The sequence below is a fragment of the Rhipicephalus microplus genome, chromosome 1 (assembly GCF_043290135.1).
Source record: "Rhipicephalus microplus isolate Deutch F79 chromosome 1, USDA_Rmic, whole genome shotgun sequence".
NCBI classification, from domain to species: Eukaryota; Metazoa; Arthropoda; class Arachnida; order Ixodida; family Ixodidae; genus Rhipicephalus; species Rhipicephalus microplus.
This window is the reverse complement of record NC_134700.1, coordinates 80,241,905-80,268,916: the sequence shown is the minus strand read 5'-3', so window position 1 is coordinate 80,268,916 and position 27,012 is coordinate 80,241,905. Positions and strand designations below refer to the sequence as shown.

Below are 27,012 nucleotides of genomic sequence, written 5' to 3'. Positions count from 1 at the left end.
GATTTTTATGTCATATACTTATCCAAAATACGCCCTGCTTAAAAGAACAACAGGCCTGCGTGGAAGGCGCAGCACAGTCACAGCGAAAGCTAGGAGAGTGGCCTTTCAGAGCTTTTACTAAACACTCATTGGGTAACTACTCCAAGCACACTTGCCGGGTACCCACTACAGCATTATAATGAAAAAAATATTTGGTAGTATGCCGGCATTCGCTATGCTATTTTTGGTCATTCTTCTGAGAAATGTGGTATCCGCTAAACATTTGCAAGAAATTTGCTGCCAATTGTTCATGCAGTGGCTGACGACGATGACGAATTATGGCTGAAGTGGGTATGCGCCACAGTTAATAGGGGAACAATAACAAGCTTTTGTATTGCGTTGAAGCATTGTACGGCCTACTCGTTACGCTATTCGCATTGTGCGATGATTGGTTGTTCTTTCACTGTTTTAAAATGCTTAATAAGTCGTATTAAGGCAAACACTTTCCCGACATCAATCCTGCCTAAGGCAAGTTTGCCAACAAGTCACAAGCACCAGCGTAGCCCAGTGGTTCGAGCCCCACTGTGTCTATGGTGCTAGGTTTGCCAAGAACTCACAAACACCGGCATAGCTCAGTGGTAGAATACTGGGCTGGTACCCAGCAGACCCATGTTTCGAGCCCCACTGTGTCTTTGGTGCTAGGTTTTTTTCTAATTTCGCGCGATGTGGTTACGGACACTGATGGCAGCGGCAGCGGCGGCGAACAACTGCGCGTGACTCGAGTCGTTATCTCATAACCGCTTTCGCTGTAAAAAAGAAAGAGATTTATTTGTCATTTCTTGCATGTTATGTCTTTTTTTAGGAGCTTGCTCAGCAAGCTTCTCTGGTCGCTGCTAAAAGTCGCCGCTCCAGTCGCCTCTTAGGTGATTTCAACAATGTTCTTTAGACGGCGTGCCGCCACCCGAAGCTTCGGTTTTTGATGGTGTTGTGTTAAGCATGTGCGTTATTATCTAGATAGCTCTAGGCATGCGCAGATGCACGTCCCTTATCATGTTAGCTGACATCTGTACATATTAACCATTTTGAACTAAGAATAAACAGAGTTGTTTGAGGTACTGAGCCGGAGCAGTTACTTCGCGGTCCTGCGGATCTCTGTAATAGCTCGGCAGGGCATGATGGCGGATACACCATATGGCCCGCATGCTCGCCTCCTCACAATTTTGTCCACTTCATTATCGTCGCTTCGAATGGCACGGCAGCACGTAATAAGTTCCTACCACTAGTGCTGCGTACAGGTACCGATATCCTCCCATGTCCCCTCACCTGCCTGCTCTCAGCCCCGTTGAAGAACGCCTGATAGCTGTACGTCTCCCTTTTTTGAGCGTTAGGCATTTGACCCACATCAGCGACCAGTATAGAATAAAAGCGCAGGTGGTTATCGTGCCAATCAACGCAGCCAACACTGTGCAGTGGCAGCCACAGAACATGCCTGACAACGCTGCCTTTGACTTACACATCATGCACCGGCTCATTACCAAGCCTTCCTACAAAAATGGCCTCGCCAAGAAACACCCCGTGCACCTCCATGCTCCGTGGGAAGCTCCATGCTTCTTCGGAGCCGTGGTGCAGTTCTGCGTGGCGCAGATCTATTGGCATCGGCCAGATGGCAGCTGTTGGTGTCAATGGAAAATATCGCGACAAGTCAGCTCGCAGTTTTCAGTTTATGTCCTGTATTTTCAGTGCATTCTGTACTGTGCTACACTGACTACCTACGCAGCAGCGGTTCAATCATGTTTACTTTGTGCAAGAAGCACTAGCGTTGGCAACGTTAAGTTAATTGCAGAGTAGGCATGCGTGGCCACGTTTTGTATTACTACTCAGCGTGTACAAACCCATCAGTTGACCTATCGATCACTCAGTCCAAACTCTATTCTGTCTAGGTTCGGGCACTGCGTGAGCAGCTGGAATCGCAGAGTGCCCCTGGGGAGACGGTGGAGGAGCTGAAGCAGTGCCTGGGTGAATCTGAGCAGAAGTTGTACGAGTCCCAGAAGAGGGTTCAGCAGCTCGAGGAGAGGGGTGAGCATCGTAACACAGCCGCATGCTTCATGAGCGCAAACATTTGTGAGAATGAAGAATGTTGAAGAAAGAAATGATGCACAAGAAATACAGGTGATCTTATAGTATTGTACAAGGTCATTAGATGCTCTTACAGTTATGAAGGGAAATCAGCATACACCTTAACTTGTATGCCACCATTCTCTTTTGCAAACCATATGTGTCACAGCTTTCTGTGAAGCTCATTTCTTTCGGCAAATATTTAAGACCTGCACAGGTTAGTTCATGCTCACTGTGGGAGTGGGTGAATGTTCGAGCACCTCGAATATTTGGTTGAATATTACAGTATTTGAAATTGCGCGTCTTTCATGTCAAATGCTTTCTTCCTTCTACCTTGTTCGCTCATATACTTCCATATTACAGTATTTGAGTTGGCTTTGACACGAATACAATATTTTTAAAATTTTGAAGAATATGAAAGGAACAAAATTCTTTGCCTCATTTAACCCTCTCTGTAAAGGTGATTTCACTGTAGTGTTGGGCTGCTATGCCATGAAACTATCTGTTCAGGGGAAATTATCAATTCTGCATAGTCCCAAATCAAGGTTAAGTGTGCATATTACCGAAGTCCTTCAATACATTGACTGGTCATGAAGCTGTGCCATCACTCTATGGAAAAGCTTTGTGCGCTGCAAGCAGAGACCGCGGGGCAGTGCCGCGTCCAGTCAGTTGGCATCGGGCAGACGGTAGCTGCTGGTGTCAGTGCAAAATATCTCGACAAGTCAGCTCACAGTTTTGAGCTTATGTCCTGTATTTTAGCTTGTGTGTTCTGCCTGAAGGCCTGAAAGTGCTGATGTTCCAGCTGTCTAGCGACAATGAATGGTGCCAAAGGTGCTGGCATACCCCGGCGAAAAGGTGGTGGTTCCACAGTTTGCTCCCCGCATCTATGTGTCTCCAAAGAACACTTCAATGAAAGTCACAGTGTTTGTGGGATCTTGTGGCTAGTTGGAGCTGTTGTGGCGTTTCAGTGTGATGTTCCAAAACTTTTGTGGGGCGCTATGCCGAGAATCGTCTATGACCACCTTGCGTACTTCTCTTGCACAAGAAAAGTTGCTCACTTGCCTACACTGCAAAAACGTAAAATACATCTGAAACTCGACTTTACAAAAGCCGATTTTATGAATTTCCCCTATTTAACGAACAAATTTTGATTCTCCCCCACAGTTGACCGTAGAATTTATGCTTTTACAAACTCAAAATAATGAAACAAACTTTGCCACCAAGCCCTCTGGCGAGGCATTTCAGGAAGAATGTGCATTGAAAAAGAGGTTTTTCAATATTCATTGTGTCTAGATTGTGTGACAGTGTATCTCAATCGTTGTAAACTCTTGCCGGCATTCTGGCTTCCACATTTATACTTATGAGGCTGTGTTGGGCTCTTTAAGCCTGCAACACAAGCCGGAAGAGGCATTGCTTAGTTATTGGGAAGAACCTCATCAACGTGACGAGGCAGCCACGGGTCAGAAATTTGACGACTCCGTGAAAGCACAAGTGTTGAAGATTGGGCGAGTTGGTTCGTTGTAATTAAACTGGTACAAACCAGAGCTCGCCTACCTCACACACAGGCGCTTAGGCTGCCAGCGCATACTCTTCACCAAGATGCCTGAACTGCCAATGCATGTGTCTGTGGCACCAAGTTAACACGGCAAACGATGTATTGGGAACTTAAAAATATGAAAAAGCGCCTATTCACACTACTACCACCTATAAGATGTATTCTGGGCACCACTGCGCCTACTTTGGATGCGAAGAGGCAGATATTGCTCAGCGCTGTCTGTAGGATCACGACGCAGGAATCGTGCCGGTGGGGTGTTTTCCGATTGCACAGATTTCTATCTGCAATGAAAAATGCCGAGCTCTTCCGCCTGTAGATAATAGGATATACACTCAAGAATAGGATATACCGTATTTACTCGCATAATCCTCGCACTTTTTTTGCCGCAAAACTTATGCAAAGTTGGGGGGTGCGAGAATTACGTGGGGAAAACTTTCCACGAAAATGTACCGAGCGAAAAAGAAAACGAAGTGGCTGCAAATCGGGATTCTCACACCAGCAACTAACAGCAAGCTTTGAGAAGTACTAATTAGAACTTACCTCAACAATAAAAGCAGAGGTTCAACACAAGGCAAGATTTATTTGAGACACAAAAAGTGGAAGCAAATAGTCGAGAATTAAAATACCATACGCAAAGCTTGTGGGCGTTGCGGCCGTAGCTGTAGCGTTCGTCGCTCAACAGGAGCCCTCAAAAGTCAAGCGTAGGACGTCAGTATTGGGCTGATGACTATTTAACAGAATCGTCCGCAGTTTCCTTCTGAAGAAATAGAGCTTACCAATAATCCCAGTTCTAGGCACACGGCAGGCCCAACTCGTCTTGGTGGCTTTCAGCTGCCGCCACCAGTAGCGAACACAAAACTTGTAGACTCCGAAGGGACTACCGGCGGCCCTATTGCCGTCGTTTAGTGCAAGATCTATCACTTGCAACTTGAAGCAGCCGTGTAGCTTCAGTATCACCCCATAACGTGCCAAGATTACCAACACAGCATACAAAACACGCCGCAACGTGCATTGACCACTTCGGCTTGGCTTAAATTAGATTGAATCTGCATGCAATAGTACGCCTAATGCTTAAGAGATGGCACCATATGGCATGCGTTATCGTCATCAGTGGCTTGAACGAGCAGGCGACATTATTGCGGCAGTTTTTGGGGGTGCGATAATTAGTCGAGGAAAAAAAGAAATCGTATTTTGCTTGGGCGAAGTGGGGGGTGCGAGAATTATGCTAGTGCGAGGATTACTCGAGTAAATACAGTATGTACACTCAAACCTCATTATAAGGAAGTTGAAGGGGAGCCGCAATTATTTTGTTATATCTATTATTTCGTTATATCTATTATAACAGTTTGTGGCAATGTATGCTCAGATGGGCGCACACCTATAAGCATGGAAAGAAGGAAACCGCCTCGCGGCTCAATGTACCTCTACGTGACCATGCGTGCGAAGGAAAATAAACAAAGTCGAATCTCATTAATTCGAACACGCTTAATTCAAACTACTGGTTAATTAGAACTCACGCTGTGGTCCCGTCAAAGCTATATGTATTATAATTGATGAAAACGCCCTGTAATTCGAATGCGTAAGAACTTGTGGCAGTTAATTTTAATACAATTGAGCCCACATATAACGGCCCTACTTAAAACGAACTTTCGCTTAGAACGAACAATATCTGCGTGACCGTGAAAATATACATGGGTTCATTGGCACAAAATCGCACTTATAACGAACGTTTCCGAGCGTCGCCGATCGGTTACAGCGAACCGGGTCGGCGCTCTGCCGACTTCCCTGGAAACCACTTTCGACCACCGATCAGGCATTAACGAGGTGCCCATTCATTCTTATTGTTAAACGGCGACCCTGCCTCCGCGCCCCTCTAGTTGCCGCTCTCCCCGACTGGTTTTTGTTACGCACACCTCCGTCCTTTGTCCCCCCGCTACTTTGAGCACCCCGCATCGCCGAACGAGGCCCGTTGTTTTACACTGCCACCGATCTTTCGAAGACCGGTCGGCCATCTACCCTGTTTTAGGGGTGAAGCTCCTTATAGCCGCACCCGTTCGTACCTCGTAGCTGTTGTAGTGTGTAGCAAGTATAACATTTTGACCTCCAAGGTGGTGCCGGTGAGAGATTTCTTCTGTGGGTTGTTGAACAATAAAAGATAGTGCTCAATGTACATGCCAATGGCTGCTAAGGGGGAATGAGAGACAGGAGAATTCGGCTTTTAGTTAACGCACACGCTGCAAATTTTTTATTGTTCAACAACGCACAGAAGACAAGAAAGGGTTGCTACATTATACTCGCTGGGCGTAACCTCCTAGGTTTTAGAAAGGTTTAGCGAGCATTAGGCCGCAGTGCCATGAATACAGTGAACTAGTATATACCATGAACTCGAGGTGGTTAAAGGTGGGAAGTAGACACGAAGTGCAAGCCGTAAAAAAGTGTGCGTGTGCCTCCTCTCGTTCAGTCCTTGGAATGTCCGCTGGATGGCGGTGCTTCTATATGAGGAATGCATGATGAAAAGATATGAGATGGTGGTACTTGGAGTGTTGAATAGGTGGACAAACGGACACACAGACAGATGCATGGACAGACGCACGGATGGCTGCACGGATAGATGGACGCATGGACGGATGCAGGAGCGGATGCATGGACGAAAGCAGGGAGGGACGCACAGATGAACGTGCGGATGCACGAACAGACGCACGCACGGACGGGTGGATGGACGCACGGGCGGCCACACAGGCGCACACATGGATGCACGGAAGCAAGAACGAATGGACAGACGGATGCTTCGCCCCACTATCCATCATTCACTCCGGGGATATGCTGCCATTTTTTTGATCACTGGTACTGTTGTTGGCGTCACCGGCCTGGAGTGACCAGACCATTTGCCAACATCCTCGGCCACCGACTGTATCCGATCGTCTGCGCCTCGTGCACGTGCATACACTACCCCACTGACTTTGATAATTTGCGATTCGTTTCGTGTTTATGACCTGTTCTCGCTCACTTCGTGCTTAGCTCAGCATGCACTTCGCACACGTGCGGAAGCATGAAAACGGCTGTTCATTTGTGCGAAACAAATCGCGAAATATCTAAGTCGGTGAGGCTATGCAAACCCACGGGTGCAACAAAACGATTTTTTGACCACGGCCGCCGATTCTTTCAACACCGCCGCGCGTGCTGATTCAGGCCGCCCTGTTTTGACTTTTGCCTGTGCAGGCACTCTTTCAAGTTTTTCTACGCGGGAGTTTGGCGTTTCGTGGACCTTTCAGGCAAACTACCCAACCTGTCTGCTTCCCGCGTGTTTTGGTTTTCAAGGTTCCCCTCCCGCCGTATACTCCCTTCTCTTCACTCTATCGCAGCTCCTTGCCCTTCTCTCGCAAATCTGCTCTCCTCTTTTGATCACAACCCCTTCGCCTGTCTCCACCGCTCCGCAACGGCAGCCACCCTGGCTCAAATCAATTTCGTTTTCCGACGAGAAACGGGCCCAGAGTTGTTCCACGAGTTCTGGTATATGCGTCGTGTGTGTGCGTCTTGCTCGCTCTTGGTGTGCGTGTGTGGTCAGGACAGCAGACGGGAGGACTTTTACGCTTTTTCCTGCTGCTCAACAAAACGTCGAAAATGTGACCGCTTAGCTTGAGCGTAATCTGCGCGTTAGGTGCTGTGTTGCGGAGTGCTTGCTCATCATAGCTATTGACTACCTGGCAGCCAACTTGCCGCTTCGGGCGATCCGGTATTCACCTCTGGAGATGGTGAATATTTCGTGGGCGGCGGCGGTGACGGCTACATGCACGCGAAACTGTTTTCGCGAGGCCAACTTCGTCTTCGACGTTGGGCCCGATGCCGAGCCTGAAGCTTCTGAACAGAACCACTACAGTGGTGATTTGTGGCAGCGCGCCATAGGCTCCAACAATGGAGAGTGGGTAAGACATCTGTTGCGATGGTTTCATTACGGCCAATGATGATGCCGACACCGCTGAACCGTACATGGATTAGGGCGTTGTGAATGAAGTACGCGGCACAAGTGATTTGGAGGAATCGGATTCTGAGAACAACGAAACTTTGGAGCCAGTGCCTCATGCAGTTTGTGCCATGGGCCTCGGCGAATGAGCACGCTGCCGCTTGAAATTAACTCGTGACCACCCTTATCGCTCCTGCTCTTCAAAACACGTGCACCACGGAATTTTTTAGGCAAAAAAAAAAAAATGTGTGTTTTCACTCGAACTTTTTTAAAAGCTGTGTTTCATTTACTATGAACTTCGGGATACAGCGAACAAATGCTGCATCAGGCTCCGGTTCGTTATAAGCGGGCTCGACTGTATACCGAGCTACTAAGTTGTTCTCAGCATCATGCCCAATCCCGCGGCGGCACCTCTAAACACTGCGTGTGAAGAAGGAAAAGAAGAAAAGGAAAGAAAAAAAACTGTGGTGGATTGTTTGCTCTCTCTCAGATGCCGTTCTGTGACGTGCCGTCTCTGCACATAGAGACCCTTTTTTTTTTTTTCAAGGCCATGCACGAAAAGAGAGAAAAAAAGAAAAAAGAGAGCTGTAGCAGAGAGTTGGCTCTCTCTCTAATGCCGATCTGCTTCTCTCCGCATGAAGATGCTCCTTCTTTCTCGGTGCAGAGGGTAGCAGCAGAGACGCAGTCATTGCCATCGTCATTAGAGAGCGTTGGCCCTGGACTTAGCCACGCGGCTCTATGCTTTGCAAACTGTGTGCGAAATTGATTGACTCGCTGCAAGGCAAACGTACGCGGACGTCATCACCGATTACTTCAAATAATGACAGATGTCGTTTGATTTGTGAATCAATGTAAGTCTTCTGAAGCTTCCCGATCGTGTGTTCGTAAGTGAGAAGGAAATTGCTTTGCACCGCGGTACTGCTTCTCAATCATGTGACCCGCTGAGCGCTTCCTCAATCTTCTCTGCTGGCTGTGTGAGGAGGACGGCTCTTTTGGCCGCGCGCAGTGTGGCTGTAAGGTCGGTGCGGGAGTTTTGATAGAGCTGCGCCGAGCGAGCATCAAACTCCGCAGAAAACAATATATTTAGCGCACAATGGTTGGTTTTTTTATAAGCTATTTCATAGACTAATTTAGTTCGTTATGTTCATTTACTGGTCAATTTTACTTTGTTACGAGGTTTAAAATGCGTGGTTCTCAAAGGAGCTTTCAAGATGAATTTCATTCATTGTATTCATTATTTCGTTATATCCCATTACGTTTTAACGGGGTTTGAGTGCATTACTACTCACACATGCATGCACACATCATGCACGTTTAGTACAATTGTAACGGTCTACTATCGTGATGCAAGGAGACCTGAATGGTGCGGAAAACGTGGCTTTCGACTCAATCAAACTGCGATGCGCCTTAACTGTAGCTAGGCAAATCTGTGCTTTCAGCCGGTGTCACCGCAGCATTATAAAAATTTGCTTTGGCTGGCACTTTTGCACTGCGTGTGTGTTCCGAGTGAGCGTCGTTACTGGCAAATGATAAATAGATGCGGTGCATGAGCTCAATTCGGAGCGAGATTCTAGCGCTACATTGATGCCGGCTTGCAGCACAAATTCTGCCTTGCCACAGCTAAGGCAGACCGCAGTTCGACAGAGTCGATTTCCAGTGTTTGCATTTCTTTCAATTGCGACAGTACGTACCAGATGAAGTTGCTTCCGCAGTCTGCAATGCACATGCTGTAGACATTCCGGACTGGTGAAGAAGGTTTCCTTCACGTATCACACAAAATCAGCACAAATTTCCAGGAGAGGAAGAGCGCATAACATGCTTACAGTTGGACTCGGGTTGTAAAGTTTCGCAATTAATTTGTGGAGCATCTGCTCACATGGTAGTGCAGGGTGTTGCTTCGCCGCTCTTGCAACAGATGGCTAACGTGCTTTTCAATATGGCAGCATGCACTGAGCTCACTGTGTTCTGGTGTATAGGGTATTACAGGAAAGAAGAAATGGTCAAGCATTCCAACACGAGAATACAGAGTGCTAACTTCCATTTGGGAAAGTTCGTGAAAGAAAATGTGCGGACACTGACATAACAGAAGCTTTTGGTGACAAGGAGATAGTGCAGCTTGTTTCTGGCACACAAAAGGAGTCTGATGATGCAAACGATCTGGATACTGTCGAAGCGCTTGTGCCTGCACCAAGCCATGTGAGGGATGTCATTGACCTTCACAAGTGATTCGCTGGGGCATACGAGGGTGCCGAAGATGCTTTGATTTCACTGGCCAGCTACGAGAATTGCATGCACCCCCTGCTCACGAGGCGCACACGCGAGTGAAAATCATGAGCTTTTTAAGGAGATAGTCTTTCTTGGGGACCTTCGACGCAAAAATTTTGGTCTGTCTGTCTGTACATTTGTCTGTTTGTCCACTCTTACCGGCATCGGGTACTTAAAACGACCGACCCCATCCGCAGGGACCACCAATGTTGCTCAAAGTTGAGCGTTCATGCTTGTACAATTGTCAATCAAAAAACAATTGTATTGCGCATGTCTGGGGCACCATAACAACACACATATATTCTGCATATGCATCTCTTACTAGAAAACGCATAAATAAGTAATTTTAAAGACCGTAGCGCTTATCACGTTGCGCTTACCATGCAACGCTTGCATGGAACGGGGAGTGTTTTCAACAATTTGCTAAGAAGAGATAGTGGTGGCACCTACCTGTCGCCTCGCGTTCTTCACCTTATCACCTCTGAGGCGGGCACACATGGCCATGCGCTTTGTTTTCCAAAAGAAACTGCCAGATAGCGCTCTTCTCTCACGTGTGACGTGACTTGATGCGCTCGTTCGCCTCCGCTGCACGCTCGAGGCACTCTAACGCAGCGCCTCCGGAATACCATTCACCTATTTTCTTGCGCAGAACATCAAATAAATGTTTTGTTCACTCTCTCCATATGCAAGACTATCGTCTTTCGACGACATTTGCCCCGCCGCGGTGGTCTAGTGGCTAAGGTACTCGGCTGCTGACCCGCAGGTCGCGGGATCGAATCCCAGCTGCGGCGGCTGCATTTCCGATGGAGGCGGAAATGTTGTAGGCCTGTGTGCTCAGATTTGGGGGCACGTTAAAGAACCCCAGGTGGTCGAAATTTCCGGAGCCCTCCACTACGGCGTCTCTCATAATCATATGGTGGCTTTGGGACGTTAAACACCACAAATCACTTTCGACGACATTTGCAGATTACATGCAGATACGAAGCCAATTTTTTACTAGTTGGTAAATTTGATGTTTTCTCAATTTTACAAATTTCGCAATTTAACTAAGGAATTCGTGGGGTTCGGTGACTTTGTTAAATCGAGGTTCAACCCCATACACAAGTTATGTGCTGAGGATGTGTACTTGATAAAACATTTCCGAAGTTAAAAGTGTCAGAACCATGCTTGTTGTACACGACAGTTAAAAATTAATTATAGCCTTACCAAAATCAAACCCTATGGAGACCAGTACTGGCAACCAAATGTTTTATTTAGTTCAAATGTAACGTTTGAACTAAATAAAACCCACTCTTGACAAAGTCCAAAAACAAGTCTAAATGAAAAATTAATGAGTAAACTTTATGCCTTTGATGCAACCTGAGACGAATCTGAAAGTTTTCTTTTTTGCATGATCTCAAGAGGGTGCAGTATGATTACAGATGTTTGTATAGGATAAGCATTGCTTGTTACACTCGAATCATTTATATACATCAGACAAAATTATAATCCTCTTTTGTATTTTAAATTAAAGTCTGACTGTGATATGCTAGTTGAGTTGAATACATTTTTAAAATATCCTTTTCTCTCGCGTGTATTGTCACAGTGCGAGAGCTCATTGCAGAACTGGAACAGAAGGCCTCTGCACCCACTCTCACCAGCGTGCCGCCACCTCCTCCACCCCCTCCCCCACCACCTCCTCCTCCGTTCAACCCACTCAGGTAAGCACTGGCGCATGATTGATGGCTGTCAAAATTTCCTTGTTTACAGCAATGACCTGTAATGTCATCAAGGAAGTGGCCAAAGGATGGCACTTCTCTGTTCAAGGAGTCTCAGTTTATTATCCATCTGTAGAAGAGAAAGGGTGGACTGAAATGAAACAGACAAGCACTGTAAAACAAGGACATACACAAGGGGCACACGGTAGAGGCGCTTTGAGTGTCCGTCCTTTTCATGAACCAACTTGCCCACATACACATTTTGATTGTCTGAGAATCCCCGCATTCCACACACATATTATCGCTTGTGTGAGCTAAACTGTTTCGTTAACCGATCAAAGAATGTAGAAAAAGCTAGTCAGTGGAAAGGCCACCACATACCGTATTTTCATGTTACAAGTCGACTCGAATGTAGCTTGACACCCCTCAAATCGCACGGCAAGAATATATATGTATATATTTACGATGTCTTAAAAAAAACAAAAATAAAACAAAAAACTATTGAATTCCTGTGCACCAAAGTGGCTTCACAGCAGATTCTTAATGCTGTGGAGAGAAGCTAGCTTTGCAGTAATACACGGGAATCATTTTCAGAAAAGCGAAACTAGTTTTTGATTTTAGGTCGACCCCCCAACTTTGGATTTCATATTAGGACAAAATGGGTCAATCTACAATCATGTAAATATGGTATCTGCAAGCTCTTACAATTTTCTTCAACAGTTGCAATTGCTAGCTTGTGCTAATATATTCATTTCAGAAAAAGTAAAAATAATTCTGTTTACAAAATTATTTGAAGATGTTTAAGGATGTCTAAAAATGCTCAAGATTGCAGAAAAGTGCTTGTAAAAAGACGAATGGCGATGCTACCTGTGTTGCATTCATGTGTAAACTGAAAATGCCATATATTTACTTATGTGTTTGTCTGTTTATTTATTTAGTAGAATACGGCCAGTCTGAATGCTAGACTTTGAGCAGGGGTACAATGAACATAACAATCATAACAATAAGCAGGAAGTACAAAAGTAAAATATTAAGTTATATATATATATATATATATATATATATATATATATATATATATATATATATATATATATATATATATATATATATATATATATATTATGAAGTCTTGGTTGTCTTGGTTGCGACAGCGTTTAATTGAGGAAAGACCTCGCAAAACGAACGGGCAGAGCCAGTACACAGACGATGACGATGATGATGACCCAGAGTGGCAATGAGGACAAAGAGACAAGCTGATGATGGTGATTGTGATCATGCAGGGATGAGGACGATGTAAGTAACAAATGCCCACACTAACTCCCCCACTTGGAAGCGGACACCCTGGCCGCCGTAACTCAAAGTGACGAGGAACGTCGGGTGAAAGGTTTCATGCGACAAACGTGGGCAATCTCTGTGCTGCGGTAGCGGCGGTCTGTTGGGGCGACGAGTGGTGTCACACAATAATTAACCGCCGAAGTCTGTTTTAAAACAATGTATGGCCCGATGAAGAGTGGTTGGAATTTGTCACAGAGACCAGGAGTGCGAATAGGTGTCAAAAGCAGCACCTCGTCACCAGGTTGGAAAGACACAACGTGGTGGAATTCGTCATAGATGATCTTCTGCTCGTGCTGTCTCGCTTCAGTATTGATGCGAGCCTGATGGCGAGACTGGGCCAGGCGGGAAATGAATTCTTCACTAGAAGACTGACATGAATTCCCATGGCTGCTAAAGAAGGAGACGTCGAGAAAGGTAGTCGGGGTGCGCCCGTACACGAGGTAAAACGGTGAGTAGCAAGTTGTTCGCTGAACGGCGGTGTTGTAAGCGAATGTCAGGAATGATAAAAGAGTATCCCAGTTTTTGTGGTCGGGTTGGACGTAAACGGCTATCATGTCTGCAAGGGTTCGGTGAAATCTTTCTGTGAGACCATTTGTCTGAGGGTGGTAGCTTGAAGCTGTCTTGTGAGTAGTTCCAGAAGTGCGCAGTACTTCATTTACCATTTGTGACAAGAACACTTTGCCGCGATCACTAAGCAGTACACGAGGAGCCCCATGACGCAAGATTATGGCGTGAAGAATAAAGTCTGCAACTTCCACAGCTGAGCCTGTAGTAACAGAGGAAGTCTCAGCGTAGCGTGTCAGGTGGTCAACGGCGGTCACTATCCATCGTTTGCCAGCAGATGTGACGGGGAGAGGCCCGTAAAGGTCAACACCTACAACCTCGAAAGGCATTGAAGGGCACGGAAGTGGCTGTAGAGGTCCAGCAGGTGTAGACGTGGGGAGTTTACGACGCTGGCATGGGTAGCAGGAACCGACTTACCGAGCTACACTAGAAGAAAGGCCAGGCCAGTAATAACGACATCGAGTGCGGTCAGAAGTTTATTTAAAACCAAGATGACCAGCAGTCAAGTCGTCGTGGAAGGCTTCGAGCACCTGAAGTCTAAGAGAGCGTGGCAGTACAGGAACCCAGCGCTGACCGTCAGGGTGGTAGACGTGGCGTTAGACAACCCCATTGTCCAGCTTAAAGTGCAGGAGTTGACGACCGAGTCGCGCGTTTGGTGGATGAGAAACTCCCGAAAGGTGGTCCATCATGCGTCTGCAGTATGAATCGAATTGCTGGCGGGAGATAAATGTTGGCTCGTCGTCCGAAAAGGGTTGCGTTATCGATGCGAGCGTATGAACTTTGATAGATGTGGCGGTAGAGTTCTCACCAACGCTCATATGGGTAGTTGGAAGCGGGCAACGAGATAAAGCATCGGCGTCTTGATGTTTTCTGCCTGAATTGTAAGTTATGTCAAAGTCGTACTCCTGCAAGCGTAGTATCCACCTACCCAAGCGTCCGGACAAGTTCTTCAGTGTAGAAAGCCAGCATAAGACATGGTGGTCCGTAACGATTGTGAAGTGACGGCCGTGGAGATAGGGACGGAACTTCTGGGCCGACCAAACCACAGCCAAACACTCTTGCTCAGTTATAGTGTAATTCTTTTCAGCAGGGGTGAGTATGCGACTGGCATATGCAACAACTTTCTTTAGGGAAGACTTGTCGCGTTGTAGAAGAACGGCTCCTATACCAAGGCCGCTAGCATCGGTATGAAGGATAGTCGGTGCGGCTTTGTCAAAGTGGCAGAGCAGAGGTTCAGACGTGAGTGCCCGCTTCAACAGCTCGAATGCCGTTTGACATTCTTGAGACCACAGAAAGGGGACGTTTGAAGCGAGTAGTTGGTGTAATGGAGCAGCAATAGAAGTGAAGTTCTGGATAAACCGGCGAAAATAGGAGGCGAGGCCAAGGAAACTGCGAAGCTCCTTTGGTTTTTCGGGACGCGGAAAGTGAAAGACTGCAGAAATCTTGTCAGGGTCGGGCCGGATGCCATCTTTGCTAACAACATGTCCTAAGACCTTGATAGATTTGCTAGCGAAAGAGCATTTCTTAGTGTTTATTTGAAGCTCGGCGCCGGCAAGGCACGTCAGAACTTGATCCAGTCGTTCTAGGTGCTCAGGAAACGTTGACGTAAAGATAATAATGTCGTCCAGGTAGCAAAGCAACTTTTCCATTTCAGGCCGCGCAGCATGGTATCTATCATGCGCTCAAAAGTCGCGAGTGCGTTGCAGAGCCCGAAAGGCATCACGTTGAATTCATATAGCCCGTCGGGAATTGCAAACGCCGTTTTCTCCTTATCGTCTTCATGCATGGGGATCTGCCAGTACCCAGAACGCAAGTCGATGCTTGAAAAAAATTCCGCGCCTTGTAGGGAATCAAGGGCGTCGTCAATGCGTGGCATAGGGTACACGTCCTTGCATGTGATCTTATTGAGTGCCCGGTAGTCCACGCAAAAACGCACAGAGCCATCCTTTTTGCGGACCAACACAATGGGAGACGACCAAGGGCTAGATGAAGGACGGATGACTTCCCGTTTAAGCATGTCCGCAACGTTTTCTTCTATAATTTTTCTTTCTGTTAGAGACACGCGGTAGGGTCGGCGGTGTACGATAGATGTCCCAACAGTTTGAATTCGATGTGCTGTGGTATTAGTGCGGCCCAGCTTAGACGAGCAAAAATCGAAAGAATTTGCATGTTTCTGTAACAATGCGAGCAGCTGCTACCTCTCTGAATATGTCAATTCGCTGCTGATAGTGGTGGTAAAGGCGGAGGAAGAAACATGCTCACCGAGGGAAGGTTCTTTGGATGCGATAGCCTGAAGTGGCGTGACAAATACAGGCTCAAAGTCGGCAACACGGGCCACAGTAGTGCCCTGTGGCAGTAAGATCTTCTCCGGTGTAGAGTTGACAGCGGTGACAAGTGCAGAGCCATTGTAAAAACGAACGACACCGGACGGAAGAACTATACCTTTACGAACGCAAAGTGGTGACGGTGAGACCAATACATCACCGTGATAGATGTCATTGGACGTAATGCTGACAATTTGCTCTTGTAGTACAGGCGGTTCGATGTCTTTCGCAGCGACCAGACGAAGTGGCTTGTGATTGTCGTCGTCAAGCATGTAGTCGGTGTCAGCGAGGTGAACGATGCATTGTCCACAACAAATCGCCGCGGAAGCAGATGATAGAAAATCCCACCCATAAATTAGTTGGTGAGAGCAGCGGGACAGGACAGCAAACTGGACATGATGGCGGATGCCGTCAATGAAAACACGCACAGTACAAAACGCGGAAGGGTGAATGACGTTCCCCTGGGCAGCAACTAACGTGGGGCCATCGTAAGGTGTCAATACTTTACTTAAATGTACACACAAATCAGCACGTATCACAGACCTGTGTCCACCAAAGCATCAACTCGCACTCCTTCCACTTCCACAGAAAGCATGTTACACGGGCCTGATGGAGGAATTTCAGTTCTAATTCCGAATGCAGTTTTTCCTCCACAAGCTGCATCACTTAGTTTCCCGAGTGAATATCAGATGAGAAAGAGGCGGGCCGAAGTGGAGAAGCGGAAGGGCAAAGGCAAGCGGCGTCTCGTGTTTCGGCTGTTTCGTGGTGCAGTCGATGCCGGAGGAGATAGAGACCGGTGCGGGAGAGACGAATAACACCGACCTTGATGAGACGCCCCAGTGTACGAATCCCGTTCGCGCGCGTCGTTCGGACGCTCATCTTGCTGGCGCTTTCGGCAGAAACGAGATATGTGGCCGCGATAGCCACAGTAGTAGCATACAGGGCGAGACGAACGCCACTGTGGGGAATAGAAGGCATTCGGGGCACCTGAAGATAGTGCGGTCAGGTGGGCCGGAGGGTCAGGGAGCACAGAATGGTAGTTTACCGGGGGAGCGGCAGCAACTGATGCGTAGGATGGACGCAGCAATGTCGCGTGGGCGTCGTTGGGAGGCACGGCAGCAACTTCAGGGTACGTGGGTATGGGGCGTGAAGCAGGTGGCTGTACCGGCGCAAAGCCGGTCAGCGATGTAAGTTCCTCCCTGACGATGTCACGCAAGGGCACTCCCAAAGACTGTGTAGGACGCGGTGTAGGAGGTGTGAAGCCCATAGACCGCAATTCTTCACGTATAATGTCCCAAATGAGGTCACGCAGGTGGCCATGAGACGTAGAGTGGTGGTCATCAATGTCCGGTTGGAGGCGAACAGAGTCCAGCGTATCAAGGCGCTGGTATGTCGTCATGACATCAGCGATGGTAGCTGGGTTTTGCACAGCAAGTGGATTAAAGGCAACAGGCCCAATGCCTTTCAATATGTGGCGCACTTTGTCCGATTCTGGCATGGATTGATTGACACGCCGGCACAGTGCGAGGACATCCTCGATGTATGAAGTGTACGATTCACCGGGATGTTGTCGGCGAGTATCAAGTGTCCTCTTCACGATGGCGGATCGAATGTCCGGGGTCCCAAAAACGTGTCGCAGCTGCTGCTGGAAGGTAGCCCAGTCGAATAGGTCAATGACGTGGTTAAAATACCATGTCTTTGCGACGCCAGTCAGATAAAAAGGGACGTAACGCAGTTTGGCGGCCTCGTCCCACCGATTAGCGACACTTACGCGGTCGTGTTCGTCGAGCCAGTCTTCTACGTCTTCTCCACGAAGACTAGCGAAGAGCGGGGGTTCCCGCTGATGTCCGTGTATGTAAATAGGAGGGGCAGCTTGCGTCGGTGCGTGGTTGATGACATCAGCTCCGGTAGGCTCAGTCTGGGATATGATGCCTGACAGTGGCCGCAATCGGCAGCCTGAACGAAGCTCCAGCGGATAGAGTGGGCTGCGGGACGTAAGAGGACCGAAAATCTACCTCCACCACGTATGAAGTCTTGGTAGTCTTGGTTGTGACAGCGTTTAATTGAGGAAAGACCTCGCAAAACGAACGGGCAGAGCCAGTACACAGACGATGACGATGATGATGACCCAGAGTGGCAATGAGGACAGAGACAAACTGATGATGGTGATTGTCATCATGCAGGGATGAGGACGATGTAACAAATGCCCACTATATATATATATATATATATATATATATATATATATATATATATATATATATATATATATATATATATATATATATATATTGTAATGAAATAATGAATCTGAATAACGGGCGCTCTGCTGGCAATGAAGAAGACAATGATGATCGGTGGCTGTAGGGGTAGCTCGCGCACGCCGCTCGCCATTAGCCAGACGTGCCTGATAAAGCACATTTTGCCAAGCTGCGTCTGAACTTTTTTCGATGTACAACACCTCTATTTTAAGTGGTGGAGGAGCCGGGGTTCCCATAAACCTGAAACTTCGAAATCGGACGCTACCCTCACCGTTCACCATGACTGCTCCTGGCCCTTCTCAAGCTGCCTTAACAATGACAGTCTACTGTACTGGCGTACCTCGGCAATGCGACCCACCAATTTTTTGCGGCAACGACGAACAAGACGTCGAGGACTGGCTCGTCGAGTACGAAATCGTAAGCGCTTCCAACAAGTGGCACGCCTGCGACCAGCTCACAAACGTGCGCTTTTACCTCACTGATGTGGCCAGCCTCTGGTTCAAGAACCATGAAGGCGAAATCGCCAACTGGTCCACCTTCAAGACCACCATCGCCGCGGTCTTCGGTCGTCCCGCCGTGCGCCGGCTTCGCGCGGAACAGCGTCTCCGTAGTCGAGTCTAGCGCTGAGACGAGACCTTTATAAGTTACATTGAAGATGTCTTGTCTCTTTGCAAGCGCATCGATGAATCTCTAACCGAACGCAACAAAATCAAGCACATCATCAAAGGAGTTGACGACGATACCTTCCAGATGCTCGTCGCTAGGAATCCACAGACCATCACCGATGTTGTCCAGCTCTGTCAGGAGTACGACGAGTTGCATAAGCAGCGTGTCTCGGCGCGCAGGGCCGCTGAAGATACGGCTGAAGTTTCCGCCCTGGTGCACGACGTCGCTGCTGATCACACCGTCTTACTGCCCCACATCAAACAATTCATTCGTGAAGAAGTAGCGCGTCAGCTTTCTCTTTTGGCCGAAGCATCCACGCCAGTGACCTCGTTAGACCCACGTTTACGTCACGCAGGCACTGCCTCCATCGCCATCCGTCCCTACGCCGCTGACCTACGCTGCCGTCGTTGCTAGACCCCCAGCCCCACCTGGCTCTGGCGCATACCGGGGCACCGGGTCCTCCTACCCTACGACGCTGCCTACATGCACGGCACCCCATCCCGTTTCGCCCCCTGCACCTTCTGTCGTTAACCCATGGCGCACCTTGGATAACCGACCCATCTGTTTCGCATGCGGTTTCGTGGGACATATAGCACGCTACTGTCGCCGTCGCAACTTCCAGCCTCCAGTCCATGGGAATTCTGCAAATTACCAAGCTGCCCAGAATCCCCAGCGACCATCTTCTTCTATCACCGACTCATTGTCCCCACGACGCCCTGTCGATTCTCGCCAATCATTACCACCCCGTCGCCGATCTGTCTCCCCGATGCTTTGCCGCACGAGCCCCGCTCGAGAGGAAAACTGACAGCCGCAGTTCCGGAGGCAAGAACTGCGTCGTCGTCGAACTTTCTAAGACCTCCTCTTTGTCCGACCAACGAAATTGATGCGCTAGTAGAAGGTGTTGCTGTACGTGCACTTGTCGACACAGGCGCCGTCGTTTCTGTAATTAGTGAAAAACTGTGTCGCGATTTTAGAAAAGTTACAACGCCGCTTACGAATCTTGCTCTGTGTACAGCCACCTCCCATTTCATCGCGCCGACAGCTCAGTGCATAGCACGCGTTTTTATTCAAGATGTTTGGTACGCCGTCAACTTTGTTGTTCTCCCACGTTCATCTTACGACGTCATACTAGGATGGGATTTTTTTTCTACCCATCAGGCCCTCATCGACTGCGCTCGTGCTGAACTCACGTTGACGAATCCGTGCCTTGATATCGACCACCACAGTCCCTCGAAAGTGTTTGCCACAGCTGACGTCCACATTGCGCCGTTGTCCGCCGTCCTAGTGCCTGTGTTTTCCCCTGCTGCCACTAACTCGACGCTCCTGTTCCAACCAACTATAGCTAGTGTGCAGCACCGAACCATCGTCCTCCCGTTTGCCGTCATCAACTTTTCCCATGGTTCGGCGGTACTTTATGCGTGCAACGTTTCTGCTTGCTTATACATCCTGCTACGCGGCGAGTGTCTGGGAAGCCTCGAGACCTTAAATTGTATTTTCGAAGACTTGATCTATCCAGACAAGTCATTTTTACCGACTTGTGCCATTACACCCGCAACTGACGCTAATGAACCTATGGATGTATTCCGCAAGTCCATTGATTGCAACTTTACGCCTGGGCAGCAGGAATAGCTAGCTGATCAAGCTCTTACAGCGTTTTCGGGCCTCGTTTGACCACAATCAGCCTTCCTTAGGTCGAGCGTCATCTGTTGTTCACCGTATAGATACGGGTCAAGAGACGCCATTACGGCAGCGTCCATATCGTGTGTCAACTACCGAACGCCGTGCCATCAATGAACAGGTTGACGACATGCTGACACGTGGCATAATCGAACCGTCAAGCAGTCCTTGGGCCTCTCCAGTTGTGCTGGTGAAGAAGAAGGACGGATCCATCAGGTTTTGCGTGGACTACCGACGTCTCAACCGTATCACGCGCAAGGATGTCTATCCGCTGCCACGCATTGACGATGCTTTGGACTGCCTACAGGGAGCCGAATTTTTCTCTTCTTTAGATCTGCGCTCTGGATACTGGCAGGTACCCATGGCAGAGGCCGATCGCGAGAAAACAGCTTTCATCACGCCCGACGGGCTTTACGAATTCACAGTCATGCCCTTCGGCCTCTGCAACGCGCCAGCTACTTTCGAGCGAATGATGTACTCTATCCTTCGAGGCCTCAAATGGAACGTTTGCCTTTGTTATTTAGATGACATTGCCGTCTTTTCAATTGATTTCGCAACCCATTTAACCCGCCTCGAGAAAGTCCTCGCGTGTATTTCTGCCGCGGGGCTGCAACTGAATCTGAAGAAGTGCCATTTCGCCGCTCGAAAACTTACGATCCTTGGCCACGTGGTTTCAAAAGACGGCATTCATCCTGACCCTGCCAAACTTACAGCTGTTTCAGCGTTTCCCAAACCGACCACCATGAAAGAGCTCCGAAGCTTCATAGGCCTGTGCTCTTACTTCCGGCGCTTCGTCCGCAATTTCGCGACGATCATCGCTCCTTTGACCAAGCTCCTCGCCGGCTCTAGAGACCTTTCAGCCTGGTCTGCCACCTGTGACGATTCTTTCAATGAACTGTGCCGCCTCCTCACGTCGCCGCCTATTCTGCGACACTACGACCCATCGGCACCCCCAGAGATCCACACCGACGCTAGTGGTGACGGGCTAGGTGCTATTCTTGCACAGAAGAAAGACGGCTTCCAAGAGTACGTGATTGCCTACGCAAGCCGAACTCTTAGCAAAGCCGAAATCAACTATTCCGTCACTGAAAAGGAATGCCTGGCCATTATTTGGGCGATAGAGAAATTTCGACCTTACTTGTACGGGCGCTCTTTTGAGGTTGTGACTGACCACCACGCCCTCTGCTGGTTGTCGTGACTGAAGGATCCAAGCGGTCGCCTCGCCCGATGGGCATTACGACTCCAAGAATATAATATTCGCGTGGTCTATCGCTCCGGCCGGAAACATTAGGACGCAGACGCCCTATCCCGTTCGCCCCTACCCCCTGACCCGGACTGCTGCGAAAGTCTAACCTGTGATGCCACTGCCGTCACCATCGCCGACATGCCATCTGAGCAACGCAAGGACCCTTGGGTTGCTTCGATTCTAGACATCCTGGCTGGGCGGACGGCTTCCCCCCCTTCTCGCACGTTGCGTCGGCAAGTCGAGCACTTCGCCACTCGCGACGACGTGCTGTACCGACGCAACTACGCACCCGGTGGATGTCAGTGGCTACTCGTGATTCCACGTCATCTGCGATCCGAAATTTGTTCCACGTTTCATGACGACCCCCAATGTGGACACGCAGGTTTCCTGAAGACTTATTCTCGCATACGTCTCCGATATTACTGGCGTGGCATGCACCCTTTTATACGACAATACGTTCGGGCCTGCTCGACGTGCCAGAGACGAAAAACTCCCCCTTATCACGCCACCGGTACTTTGTTACCCTTACCATGCCCATCCCGACCATTCGACCGCGTCGGCATCGATATCTATGGTCCCCTTCCCAACACTGCTGACGGTAACCGCTGGATCATAGTTGCCATCGACCATCTCACGCGGTATGCCGAAACTTCATCCCTTTCCTCGTCTACAGCAAAAGACGTTGCGACTTTCGTACTTCACAACATCGTATTACGTCATGGAGCACCTCGGGAGTTACTGAGCCATCGTGGTCGCGTATTCTTGTCAGACGTCATCACAGCATTGCTGCGTGAGTGCCACGTCGTTCACCGCACTACAAGCGCCTGTCATCCCCAGACCAATGGAATGACAGAGCGCTTCAACCGTACCCTTGGTGACATGCTGTCTATGTATATCTCGTCAGACCACTCCAATCGGGACCGAGTGCTCCCGTTTATCACGTTCGCCTATAATACCACCATTCAAAGCACTACTGGGTTCTCTCCTTTTTTCCTCCTTTACGGATGCGAACCTTCTTGCACTATGGACACCATTCTTTCCTACAAACCTGACTTCTCAAAGTCCACGATTTTGTCTCAAGCCACTACATACGCTGAAGAATGCCGCCAACTGGCGAGATCATTCACAACCCAAGACCAAGGACGCCAAAAGCACCACCATGATGCATTAAATAACACTACTTCCTACGATCCAGGTTCACTCGTCTGGCTGCATGTCCCTTCTGCTACACCTGGCCTTTCTACCAAGTTGGTCCCCAAGTATCACGACCCATATCGTGTGCTACAAAAAACGTCCCCAGTGAATTACCTCATTGAGCCACTGGAACCATCTTCTGACCAACGTCGTCGTGGCCAAGAAATTGTCCACGTCTCGAGACTTAAGCCCTGCTACGACCCTCCCGTGTTTACTTCTCCATAGGTCGCCAGGATGGCTCTTTATTTCGCGGGGAGTAATTGTAACGAATTAATGAATCTGAATAACGGACGCTCTGCTGGCAATGAAGAAGACGATGATGATCGGTGGCTGTAGGGGTAGCTCGCGCACGCCGCTCGCCATTAGCCAGACCTGCCTGATAAAGCACATTTTGCCAAGCTGCGTCTGAACCTTTTTCGACGTACAACACCTCTATTTTTATTTTATTATATATATATATATATATATATATATATATATATATATATATATATATATATATATATATATAGATGAAATTGGTGATCAGAGTTTCTTCTGGCTACCGTAATATAAACTATAAACTTCGAGAATAGTGCAGTATAGGAAACAAAACAATAAAATATTCATTTAATCATAACAGTTTTGGCTGGTGGACCAGCCTTCTTCCGAGGATCTAAGCGAAATTATACAAGTTGATTAAATGATACAAGAGTGGTAATATAACGTATTCTATGCTTGAAATTATGTCACCCGGCAACTCGTCTCCTGGGCGCTTCTATTTACTACCCAAAATTCACAGCATTAACAATCCCAGCCGACCTATAGTTTCCAGCAACAGTACTGCTACTGAAAAAATCTCTAGTTTCATTGACTCCATCATTACGCACATCCCACTATCATTCCCATCTTACATTAAAGATACCAGCTACTTCCTTCAAGAAGTTTGAAAAATTGTGGTACCTCTAGAATGCTATTTGGTCACCATAGACGTCTCATCACTGAACACAAATATTCCCCACACAGAAGGAATCGCGGCCACAATCGCCGCCTATGGAAAAAGTAAATCGACGAGTGAGTTTGACAAAAGCGCTTTAGAGGTGCTCCTAAATCTTGTACTTATGCATAATAACTTTGAATTCGACCGAAAACATTACCTACAAGTAAACGAAACTGCCATGGGAACCAAAATGGCCCCAAATTACGCAAATATTTTCATGGTCTCTTTGGAGATTCCTTTTTTCGAAAATTGTCCATTCAAACCGATATTCTACCGACACTTTCTCGGTGATATATTCTTTGTGTGGGCTGATGGTGAACATAATCTTTCCAAATTCATTTCTGATTTCTACTCCTTGCATTCTTCAATAACATTCACGCACACGTATTCACAGAAGAGTGTTCCTGGATGTCACTGTATCACTCAGTGGCACCACCATATCTACTTCCCTGTATAAATACCAACAGACCGCCAACCGTATCTACATTTCCACAGCTGTCACCCTTGTCACTGCAAAACAGGTGTCCCTTACTCTCAATCTCAAGCCCACAAATACAGAAGAATTTGCTCTGAAATCACGCAATTTGACACCCACGCACAAGAATTGAGAGCAGCCTTCTTGCGTGAAAAGTACCCTTAAAAAATGATTGACAATGCAATTGAGCGCGCTCGCTCTTTGGACTGAGAATCAACAATGGGAGAAAAAGGCAGAAATAAAGATATAACTTCAGGGGCAAATTTAATCCTCACATACTCCGCCGCCGCTCCTCGGATGAATTTTATACGAAGCCGCCACTCCAACATACTTAAACAGAGTAGTCACCTCTCTGCCGTTTTTCAGACTCCGCCCAAGGTGGTTTACCAAAGAAATAAAAACCTGAGAGACTTACCGGTCAGGGCGAAAACACACAAATCCGACCATAATCAGGGCTGTAGACCGTGCGGGAAACCTCGCTGCAGGGTGTGCACACACATGGTGGCCACAGATACGGCCGAAGTGTCCTGTTCAGACTATGTGTACAAAATTAAAGACGACCTTAACTGTGACTCAGCCAATGTGGTATGCAAAATTCGCTGTGAGGTGTGCAAACAGGAATATATTGTACACACGCAAACTGCATTCCGTCTGCGTTTCAACAACCACAGAGCACACGTAAAGGGCCTCCCCGATTTGTCGTTCTCCAAATATATCAACCTTCCTGGTCACTCTTTCAAATGCGCGTCATACTCCTACAATCCGGCTTCCAGAACACATGGGAGCACGAACAGTAGGAGTCATACTTCAATAAAGAAATTCAGATCACTTACCCACGGAATCAACGAGAGCCCTGGGTGACTGACATGCCTCCGCGAAGTTTCGTGAAACCCAGAAAGTGAATTACTCAATTAATTTATTTATACATACGTGAAGTCGTACACATAGAATGGTCAATATAGCGCGTGAAAATAGACGAATTCGATGCTACGTGCATCAACTGGCGCATGTTAGTATTATTAGATTTTATTTTCATTTTTAAGTACTTCTTTATCATTTTTTGTTTACGTTTTCTTTGTTCATCCTTTAAATAATATTCATTCATTTATTCTGTGTATGACTGGTTGTACACTTTTCTTCTAGAAAAGGCAGATGGGGGGAGTGGGGAGAGGGCACATTAGTTTCGCAACGTGGCAAATATTTTCCTAAAGCCGGAGTGGGTTATATGTTTCTTGTGTGTGTGTGTGGCCCGATGCCACGGGCCAGCCGCCAAACCACGTGAACTTTAACTCGAACCATTTGTGGAATGCGAGTAAGCGGCAATATGTTTCACTTTTTCCCTTTTTCTTGGTCGCCTTTGCTGGCGGCGCGTTTTATCTATCCCTAGTAACGATGCAAGGATTACCCGCCTGCTTCCGACGGCTCTCCGTCGCTCCTTTCTTTTTCCTCTTTTTCTTCTTGTTGTTGTCTGTTGCTTGCCTCGTTTGCCCGTTTTTTTGTTTTTTTTTGTTTTTTTTTTGTTTTGGGGGTCTCTAAACTGTGAGGGAACTTGTATCTGTATCTGCTACAAGAACTTGTATCATTTCACTTGGATCCTCCGAAGAAGGCTGGTCCACCAGCCCAAGCTGTTAGAATTAAATAAATAAAAAAATAAATATATATATATTTGACAATCTAAGATTCTTCACTTCCTGCAAAGCAGTCAAATATAGCTGCCAAGGCTCCCGAATTGGCTGGGAGACTCCCGGGTTTGGACCCTTTCTTGCGTTTGTACGGTTGTCATGAAAATCTCCTCGAAACATATGCGTACCAGCCGAGGAGGGGGGGGGGGGCAAGGGGGCGCGAGCCCCCGCAGTAAGAAAAGTTTGGGGGCTGAGCCCCCCCACTATCTACAGTGGTCACTCTTGGCTGCACGCTGAGGAAACAAACAAGTAAGGCACAGTTTTCCATCACAACAGTAATACCTCAATTATGTTTTTTGCGGTAGAATGAAATTGTTACGAGGTTATGCTACAAGGTTGTGAAATTTTGCTATATATATATATATATTCAGGCTGACGAGTGAGGTAGGTCAGTCCCCCCACTCGTGAAAGAGCTGGTACGCCACTGCCCAGAAATCAAAATTTCTGTGCGTGGTCTGGCCGCATCGACAAAAAAAGCAGCTGAATCCGCTCGAGCCTTTTCCGAGCTACCCCGTTTTATTATAAATGGTTTAAGAGCCGTTCATCTAAACGTACAGTAGAATCTCAGTGATGCGAAACCGCGGCAGATATGAATTCGTGCAATTCCCCAGTCAAGTAGGTGACCGGTAAAATAGGCGATTGCAGAGAACTGTGGGATACCACGGCTTCCGTTTCAATGCACCACGCGAATTAGCAGCGGCATGGGCGCATTGTTGTAGCGCTCCGTTAAAAAAAAAGCACCTATCCGTGCATTTTTGTTTCTGCTAACCGGGACTGCGACGATGACAAGCTACAAAAGCCATGAACAGTTAGGAAACTTTATCGCACCAAAGTGATCTGCAATGGGTTTATGCTGCTCAGGGGTACTGTCAGTGTGGCTAGCAGATCAGTCGATACAGAAAACAGTTTTTATTGTATGATGTGTTACTGAATATAAGAAATCATCATTTTAAAGATCTCAGAGGATGGGGATAACTGAAGCAGTGTGCTAAAAGTTCATTTCTGGATCGCTGCTTCGGCCGACATCGTCGGTC

The 27,012-nt window shown here is 47.7% G+C and overlaps 1 protein-coding gene across 3 annotated transcripts in view; it reads left to right on the top strand.

Annotated features, from left to right (window-relative positions):
• LOC119178647 (shootin-1) overlaps window positions 1–27,012 on the top strand; it is a 106,796-nt gene that overhangs the window by 38,976 nt on the left and 40,808 nt on the right. For all 3 annotated transcript variants that reach the window (XM_075882203.1, XM_075882208.1, XM_075882211.1), the window contains 2 exons: window positions 1,920–2,055; window positions 11,461–11,575. In XM_075882203.1, the coding sequence (XP_075738318.1) occupies window positions 1,920–2,055; window positions 11,461–11,575 (251 nt within the window). The remainder of the gene's footprint in view (window positions 1–1,919; window positions 2,056–11,460; window positions 11,576–27,012) is intronic.